Source organism: Chaetomium globosum, genomic scaffold, assembly GCF_000143365.1.
Source record: "Chaetomium globosum CBS 148.51 scaffold_5 genomic scaffold, whole genome shotgun sequence".
Classification (NCBI taxonomy): domain Eukaryota; kingdom Fungi; phylum Ascomycota; class Sordariomycetes; order Sordariales; family Chaetomiaceae; genus Chaetomium; species Chaetomium globosum.
Window position 1 is genome coordinate 4,192,958 of NT_165980.1, and position 9,282 is coordinate 4,202,239.

Consider the following 9,282-nt stretch of genomic DNA (forward strand, 5'->3'; position numbering starts at 1 on the left):
TCAAGGCGGGTATGGTACTGTATATGGCCCTTCCGCAATTGTCACGGGCACAGCCCGTTCTATATCCAGGGTTAGGGCTGTAGAGCTGGACCCCAAAGTGGTGTCCTGTGGGTGTGGCTTGTGTGCGGGGCTTTCCCTGCGAGCCATCTCTTTTAGTAAGCCGGCCTGCAACCGCTTGTTACCGGTGAGCCAGTCGTTTATCGCTCGTGGACCCTCTCCATGATCCGTTATGAAGCTGTTGGAAGACCAACAGCCACTGACCCAAGGTGTCACACACACACACACGAATGGGGATTCACACTGCTGAGCCTCGGAGGCTATGAGGTTCTCCCAAAGTTCAATCTTCATTGTCTCTCTCTTCTCACCCCCCTTCCTGCTGTAGGGGGGTTCCAAACTCAGTGATATGTCTCTCTGAGTGGCGATGGTGGCACCGCATGCAACCGCACCTGGCCTAAGCTGAGTGATCTCTCCGGCCTGAGCCGACCGATCTCTTGCCACCGCGTTCTGGGTCTTGACCCATTGACCCTCCTGTGCTCAGACCTCCTGGTCTACTTTCCAACAACTGACATGGCGGACCAACCGCGATCCAGGGTCATCAAAAATAATCCTATCGGGAACGGCCTTGATGCCTTCCGCGCTTCCTTACCCGGCCTGCGGAGAAGTTGGACGAGACATAGGAACTGATGCGGAAAGCATACAAAAGTGTAGATATCAACGGTGTATTCAGTGAAGTGTGGAAGATGCCGGGCGGGGTGTCCCAGCCCGAGGCGCGGCTGCATTGTTGCAGCCGCCTTGCGGGCGCATTGCCCAATCACAGGTCAGCTGACTGGGGCTGCCAAGCCCTGGTCAGATGCCTGCGCCACCACTTAACTAGTTATTAAGCAAGAGGTAAATGGTGCAGCGAGAAAGAGGGAAGAAGTAGGGGGCTTGTACGAGTTAAAGGCAAACCGATTTGATCCGGATGTAGTTAGCGTGCTAAGGCCCTATAGGCCCAGTGCCTCCGGGCGAAATAAAATCCATCCATCTAGTTATTAAGTCTTATCTAATTGTACATAAACGCTTTCCGGTATCAGGAACCTTAACGAGCACGTGCCGGACACAGGCGCTTGACAAGTGTGAGCGCCTTTATAGCTCGGTTACTGTAGATACGGTCGGGGATTTTGCAGCTGCGTAATGACTTTCTTCCGGCGTTGGCTTGGTGTTTTTATAAGGCGTGAACCTCTACTCAAGATCATCTTGGATGATCTTGTCGCTTTATTCCGCTTCGTCGCGCCCTTTACCAAATCTACACCTCTCTCTCCTGGCTGAATATATCTTGTGTTGCTGCAACTACTTTACAACTGGAGGATGGATATTCCGTCTCTTATCGAGGCCGAGGACCGGCGGCAAAACCTCAGATAGTGGCAAGTCGTGTCAATAAGAATTGCGTCAGGGGCGAGAAGTAAATCATATAAAGCAAAGACGGCTCCCAGGCCCTTCACTTAAACAGAGATAATGAAATATATGAAGCATTACAGCGATTGTAGAAAATCCATTACTCTGCAAAAGCAAACCGAAAGAACGTTACTCGGCCAGAGCTGTGCCCTAGGATGAGTGTATGACCATGAACCGCCACACATGTTGCCCGATAGTCAGCGGGAAGCCAAAGAACATGCTTCCCATCTATTGTAACCCAATCGTCGTCGACGAAGAGAAAACCACTGGCGGGTTTCTGGCCTCCAGAGCTGCTTAAAGCTTCTGAATTTACGGTTATGCTCAGCAGCCCTCGGTTTGTCTCGAGACATTTGCCGTCCGGCGAGAACGCCACTGCGCTGACCCAGTCGCCATGCCCCTCGAGCGTCTGCCGGTGCGCACCGGTCGCCGTATCCCAGAGCCGGATCGTCGTATCGTCCGAAGCCGACGCAAGCGTGTTGCCGTCCGGCGAGAACGCCACTGCCCTAACCCAGTCGCCATGCCCCTCGAGCGTCTGCCGGTGCGCACCGGTCGCCGTATCCCAGAGCCGGATCGTCGTATCGTCCGAAGCCGACGCAAGCGTGTTGCCGTCCGGCGAGAACGCCACTGCGCTAACCCAGTCGCCATGCCCCTCGAGCGTCTGCCGGTGCGCGCTGGTCGCCGTATCCCAGAGCCGGATCGTCTTATCGCGCGAAGCCGACGCAAGCGTGTTGCCGTCCGGCGAGAACGCCACTGCCCTAACCCAGTGGCCATGCCCCTCGAGCGTCTGCCGGTGCGCACTGGTCGCCGTATCCCAGAGCCGGATCGTCTTATCGCGCGAAGCCGACGCAAGCGTGTTGCCGTCCGGCGAGAACGCCACTGCGTTGACCCAGTCGCCATGCCCCTCGAGCGTCTGCCGGTGCGCGCCGGTCGCCGTATCCCAGAGCCGGATCGTCGTATCGTCCGAAGCCGACGCAAGCGTGTTGCCGTCCGGCGAGAACGCCACTGCCCTAACCCAGTGGCCATGCCCCTCGAGCGTCTGCCGGTGCGCGCCGGTCGCCGTATCCCAGAGCCGGATCGTCTTATCGTCCGAAGCCGACGCAAGCGTGTTGCCGTCCGGCGAGAACGCCACTGCCCTGACCGAGTCGCCATGCCCCTCGAGCGTCTGCCGGTGCGCGCCGGTCGCCGTATCCCAGAGCCGGATCGTCGTATCGTCCGAAGCCGACGCAAGCGTGTTGCCGTCCGGCGAGAACGCCACTGCGCTGACCCAGTGGCCATGCCCCTCGAGCGTCTGCCGGTGCGCACCGGTCGCCGTATCCCAGAGCCGGATCGTCTTATCGTCCGAAGCCGACGCAAGCGTGTTGCTGTCCGGCGAGAACGCCACTGCCCTGACCGAGTCGCCATGCCCCTCGAGCGTCTGCCGGTGCGCGCCGGTCGCCGTATCCCAGAGCCGGATCGTCGTATCGTCCGAAGCCGACGCAAGCGTGTTGCCGTCCGGCGAGAACGCCACTGCGCTGACCCAGTGGCCATGCCCCTCGAGCGTCTGCCGGTGCGCACCGGTCGCCGTATCCCAGAGCCGGATCGTCTTATCGCGCGAAGCCGACGCAAGCGTGTTGCTGTCCGGCGAGAACGCCACTGCCCTGACCGAGTCGCCATGCCCCTCGAGCGTCTGCCGGTGCGCGCCGGTCGCCGTATCCCAGAGCCGGATCGTCTTATCGTCCGAAGCCGACGCAAGCGTGTTGCCGTCCGGCGAGAACGCCACTGCCCTAACCCAGTGGCCATGCCCCTCGAGCGTCTGCCGGTGCGCGCCGGTCGCCGTATCCCAGAGCCGGATCGTCTTATCGTCCGAAGTCGATGCAAGCGTGTTGCCGTCCGGCGAGAACGCCACTGCGCTGACCCAGTCGCCATGCCCCTCGAGCGTCTGCCGGTGCGCGCCCCAGTGGTCTCTAATGCCAGCGGCCATTTCGATAACAGACAACCTTTCCTTCCAATACCGATTTCTAATCTCGCTCAAAGTTGGGCTGAATACGAGCGCGGAGCCGTATGTCTGTAAGGGGGCCCGTTCTATGATTGGTCTGTGACTAAATACAAACTTCTCTGCGTCTCTCAACAGCTCAAGAAGGTAAGGGTTGATCTCCGGTTGTGACTTGCTGGATTAGTAACCTGACAATAATACGGCATTGACAACATACCTGAGCGGCATGCAGAATCTTTCTTATCGAGAACAGCCCACTGGAAAGTTGCCCTATAAGAGACAAGCTCTCAAGCCAGCGGAGGAAGCATTCCTTCAGGAATCCAAACACCTTCCCGTCGTCTGTCAATTCTCCTAGAAACCTGGAGTTGTCGCTATTCAGGGAGCAGAGATGGTCAGCCCAGAAGACACAAGAGTATCGTATTGGAGCTAGCGGATCTGGATCAGGGGCCGCCATATTCTCCGGTTTAAAGCCGCGGTCGAGGTTGTATATGTTGTGTCTCAGCATTGAGGACATCGCATCAGTCGAGCGTCTGACAATCTCGCTGTGCCCTTGAGCGGGCCCAGCCGGTTGAAGTCTAGTCGCGTAATTGTCGCCCAGATAGTCCTTCGCGGACTGATGGATTAGGTAGACCGTTTCGTCCTTGATTGTTAGAAATGAGCCGCATCGATCCACAACTGCCCGGGGATTAATCTTCGCTGGCAAACCTGCAACTACAATAAGCTCGGAGAGTGACAGAGGGCGATGCACAAGGAATGTAGCCACGAGTACATTCTTACAGCGTTGCCGGTTTCGCTCGTTCCCTTCATCAATCCTGGTCATCATATGACCGTACAAATCTGTCAAGCCCGGAGGGATGCTCTGGACGGTCTCGACAGCGTCACAGCCCTCCACCGAACTAAGTTCTTTGAACACGAGAGCCACCCAGAGGAACGTGTTCTCTGCTCGTTGCCGGACTTCACGAGAGACCTCAGCCAAAACGCGGTCGTCGTATCCTCCCCTATACTTGAACCCCATAAGCTTATGGTTGATGTATGCATTGACAGGTTCTTCCAGACGCTGAGTATCTAGCTCGACGAGGGAGTTGGAAGGGTTGAAGGAGTTAACACTCTGTTCCTTGAGTCCAGCGAGAAGGTCAACTTCTGGACGGCTAGAGAGTAGCCATCTCACCTTCTGGGAGACGCTGAGGGAAGTCGAAATAAGATGGATGACGTCCGATCGCCCCTGCACGCACTCATCAAGAGCGTCGACCGCGAGGTACACAGGCGACAACTGAGGATCCTTCAACATATTCCGAAACACCTCGGACAGGGCAATGAAGGCATTTTGATCCCTGAAGAGATCCGCGCCTGACTCTTTGTACTTCTGAAGTAGATGGGATATGAGGCATGGCTGCTGAAGAAGAAGAAGCCAGATCAAAGACCTGAGGACGGCGGTGGCGTTGTTCAAGGCTGTGTGTGTGCCTTGGCAGAAGAAGAAGGAAAGTGCTGGTGATAGGGCAACAGGTTGATCCGAGAGCTGGCGAATGAGCCCGATCATGAGCATCGTCTTTCCCGTGCCGGCGTGTCCTTTTATCCAGAGCAATCGACGTGGCAGATGATCGGATCCGCTATCGTCCCAGTTTGTGAACGCTGTATACTCCGGGGTGCGAAGGATCCACTTGTACGCGTCATCGAGCAGTTCATCCTTATTCTTCTCGATCCGCTCCATGTCGTGTTGCGGATCAACGACGCGGAGATCTCTGCGGCACGCTGACTCGATATCATCCCTACGGGCGTCCTTCTGCAGCGAGATGAAGTCCCGAATGTCCTGACGGATGTCGCCGAGTCGTCTCTCCATTCCCTCGGCATGCTCAACAAGTTTTCCTAAGGAAATTTTCGTTTGTTCTTGAAAGGATTGGGCAGCATCGTTCTGAACGGTAGCCTCTGCGTCGGTGACCAGCTTCAGATCGACGTCCCAATCATCCAGATTGACCATACCGCGGAGGAATTCAAGCATTTGATTGTGATAGTAGGAACAAACACTCTTCATCTGGTATTGGAGAAGAGATTTGTAGAGCTCGACAATGCTCCTTTCCAGCTGGCGCAAGACTGCTTGGATATCCTTGCCAGTAGCAACGTTTTGCTTGTTCAGGAGATGTTCGGTGAGCGCGCAGTACCAGTCCATTCTGGAGATGACATGGGCGAGACCGGCAAGGTTGGATTTCATCGCTTGCGCGGGATTCCGGAGCATCTGGAGGCATATTAGCAGAGCCAAGCACAAAGGGGTGTTCGAAGGACGACTGCTTACTTGCAGTCCAACGCAAACACCGGCCCACGGAAGCGCAGCCTGCGGCACGCTTTGGACAGCCAGGTCAATTATTCCCTTGACCGACAGGACGAAATCGGCGACGTCGCCTACTCCGTTCGTGATTTTGGACGCTCTGGAAAGTTTTGCCCGGCCTTCCTCCACCAGCCTCCTCATGTGTATCTGTCGTTTGGTCGGGTCATGGAACTCGGCCGAGATGTCGGTGTCAGGGGTAATACCTGGGTTGGCTCCGAGAACTGTTTCCAACGTTTTCAGGTATGACACGACAAGCTCTGCATTGTCCGTCTCAAGACTGTCGTAGGCGGCGTTCCACAGTCTCTCGGACACGGAAAGGGTAGGGGTCGGTGGGTCTGTACATTCGGTCGGCGGAGGTTTGGGTGCGGGTTCGGCGGGCAGAGCAGGAGGCAGTGCTTGCGATGCCGCGGGTGGTTGGTGATCGTTGGGAACTCTCGCATTTGTGCGGGGTTGGGCAGCCTTCGCCGCTGCGGCAGACGGGGAGGGGGGGGCACATGACTCTGTTGCGACAATGGAAGACGCTTTCGATCCGTGTTCTGCATTTCCCTGATCGGATGACTGGATGTCTGCCGGAGAATATCAGTTACGAGAAGCCTTGCGATGCGGGGCAGAGTCTCAACATACCCGTCGACAGTGTGGCAGACGGAGCCGGCGAGGCTGCACGACGCCGCCCGAAGGGCTTCTTCAACCACTTCTTCCACGACTTCGACTTGTATTCAGCAGACATGGTTCCGATGGGGATTCTTGTCGAGAAAGAAGAGATCCTATGCAACGGTAAAACAATGTGAAGTCAACAGCTGCATCTCGGGCGGTTATTGCGGGGCGGAGCTGAAAGATGAGGTGAGGCTGGCCTGTATGGCGGTCGGCCGTCCAAAAGAAAGCTGTGGCGGTGCTATTGACGAATGGCAGTAGAGTAACTCCGTACTTCCTCTTCATATGCAAGACGAACGGCCAAAGTCGTTCAAGGATACTCATTAACCAAGCGTACCACGGACATATCGGGAGCATCAGCGACACGGTCTTCTGATCCTGACTCTACGCACCAAGGCCGCGAGTAGAGCGACCACCCAAGGAGCAAACATGCTCTTTCCATCTTGCTCTCCGCTTTGGAGGGTGCGGGCCCGACGCGGCGCGCCCCGTCCCGCGCCTTTTCCTGTCGCAGTTCCGACAAAGATCAGATGTGGTCGTCGTTTCGAGAGACCGCGGATCGGATCGATGCGCCGCGCCCCACAGTGGGACTCCTGAGTGTGCCGCTGGGCCGCCACAAGGGCCGGAAAGACTCGCTACGGAGTAAGTACGCGGAACGCCAAAAAGTCGGAATGAGAGGCTTTTAATCCCCAAAAAAGAACAAACCAACATCAGGGATTCGTTGGCCACCGACCCAGCTGCTGATATGGCCCTTGTGAGTTTAACTAGGGGAGAGCGGACGGGATCCCGTGTTTTCTGGCAGGTAAGGCCGTATGTGCTAGGGAGGTCTTCTGTTGTGGTTTACCAAGGCAAGGGGAGCAATAGCTTCGATAGTGCTTGAGGGCCCGGCTCTGTTGTCCCATCGGCGGAATGACATGGGGCAAACATGCCTGGCACAACTCCGTAACGTCACCGAAAAGCGACAGTTCTGGATGGTTTGTCTCGATTTTCCGTGGCGGTCACTATGCCCCTATCTCAATGCGCCGGCCTCCGCAGCACAGGGCCACCAAAATAGGGCGATACTGGTGGGCAGGAGCCAAATCCACGCACACGAGTTTCAGGCGGCGAAATAGTCCGATTTCGTCTGAGAAAGCGGGGGGGTGACCCCCGCCGAGGGGGATGTACAGGTGGCAGATGGCACAGAGTGGTGGACTGACAGCTGCTGTTTGGGACAGCGGGTGGAAGCTCTTTAATTGCTTGGCACAACCCCCGTCGCGGTTGTGGAACCGATTCACACAGTACGGTTTTCCATCATCAACAACATCAAGACCCTCTCAACAAACACACGGTGAGTTTGAGACTCATTCAAGGCCAGCAAAATATCCCCATGACGGTCTGAGGCCCAAAGAGCACAATTGCCATTCAAGCCTTGACCTCGGACAATGACCCGCATCTCAGTCCCCACAACAGCGCGTCTACCATCGGCATTGCGCGTCGACCCGACCAACCCGACAGCGACCAAGATCCTCGGCCGCCTATCGCGTTCATCTCTTATCTCAGTTGCCCTCGATTGGCTGGATGAGAACAACCTGCCTCTGGCTTTGCCTTACCTGCGCGAGAACAGAGGCGAGTACGAGGACGAGGATGAGGACGAAGATGAGGACCATGACACCGGCGACTTCCACCCCCCAGCCCGCTCCCTGGAAGCTCTCCGGGAACTCTATACCTCTTTGCAGGCCCGCAAAGGATCAAAACGGGAGGTTCTAGACCGCATCATCGAGGGTGACTGGCGCCACGGCTTGACTCTCTACCAGTTGGCCATGGCCGACCTACAGTACCTCTACGACCACCCGACATCCCAAAAGTGGTCCGCCTACCGCATCGCCCCGCTGAAACCGCCCCGCGACCCAGACGGCGAGGAGCCGTCCGAGGTCGACGACAAGTCCCTCACCATCCCGCGCTTTCACCCCTCCACCTTCCTCCGCACCCTCCAATCCCACGTCCTGCCCGACGTAAAAGCCCACTACAACTTCGACACCCACAAGACCCTCCCCCTCCTCATCCTCCGCATCTTCATCCTCGACTCCCCCTACAACACCGAGCACGCCCTAAAAACCACCACCACCGCTTTCAACGCCTCCCGCACAGTCTACATCGCCTTTCCCGACGCCTCCCCCCACCTCTTCCTCTCCAAACCCACCACCACCACCACTACCACCCCCTCCCTCAACCCTCCCAACCCCAACCCCAACCCCAACACCCCCCTAGGCGAGACCAAATCCCTACACCACCTCCTCCTCGCCGGCCTCCCCAAAGCCCTATCCAACCCGCTATGGGGAGAATTTACTGGCTGCTACCCACCAGAATTGGATACGCGCAACCTGGCCGATCTGGTGGCGAGGCGGCGCGGGGGGAGGACGAAAGTCCCGGGGGGTGGGTGGAGTGTCTATGCGGATGAGGGGAAAGGGGTGGTGGGGAGGGAGATCATGAACAGGCAAGCCATAGTTGCAGGGCGCAACCCAAGCTTTTTCTCGATCGCCTCTCCACGCATCTGCAAGGTTCTAGCCTCAGATGCAGTGATCCGGTCCCAATTTTGATGACCGCGTATGTACGTACGCATCCATGCCCTCCTCTGGGGGTTAGTACGTGGTTGGATAGGGAGCCTTGTTGGTCAATTATTTATTTATGGGGAACTCCCAGTCAGCTACACGTACGCAGCTGACTTGGACCTGGCGGGTTGCTTCAAAAAGTCAGACCATGATCCATTCGGCTGGGCTTAATAAGTTATCTCGGCAACTGTTACCAAGCCCGACTTTGGGTTATACCTGAAATACCTGTAGCTTTTCGGCATCATTGGAGTTGAACGTCTTTCCAACAAAACCCCTTCGGTGAGGTTGCGCCTTTTAGTTGCACCAACTCCCTGCGGATC

General features: G+C 56.9%; 3 protein-coding genes across 3 annotated transcripts in view; 1 reads left to right on the plus strand and 2 right to left on the minus strand.

Annotated features, from left to right (window-relative positions):
- Window positions 1-1,534: 1,534 nt before the first annotated feature.
- CHGG_08200 (uncharacterized protein) lies at window positions 1,535-6,453 on the minus strand (the record flags this gene model as incomplete). The annotated part of the gene is made up of 4 exons (XM_001225855.1): window positions 1,535-3,478; window positions 3,624-5,636; window positions 5,694-6,292; window positions 6,351-6,453. 4 exons carry the CDS (start codon window positions 6,451-6,453, stop codon window positions 1,535-1,537), a joined length of 4,659 nt encoding a protein of 1,552 aa, XP_001225856.1.
- A 1,342-nt stretch (window positions 6,454-7,795) lies between these two features.
- CHGG_08201 (uncharacterized protein) lies at window positions 7,796-8,950 on the plus strand (the record flags this gene model as incomplete). Its single annotated transcript, XM_001225856.1, has 1 exon — window positions 7,796-8,950. One exon carries the CDS (start codon window positions 7,796-7,798, stop codon window positions 8,948-8,950), a length of 1,155 nt encoding a protein of 384 aa, XP_001225857.1.
- A 222-nt stretch (window positions 8,951-9,172) lies between these two features.
- The window catches only part of CHGG_08202 (uncharacterized protein), a gene marked incomplete at both ends in the record, with an annotated part of 1,767 nt that continues 1,657 nt past the window's right edge, over window positions 9,173-9,282 (minus strand). The window contains one exon of the mRNA XM_001225857.1: window positions 9,173-9,178. Within this exon, the coding sequence (XP_001225858.1) occupies window positions 9,173-9,178 (6 nt within the window). The remainder of the gene's footprint in view (window positions 9,179-9,282) is intronic.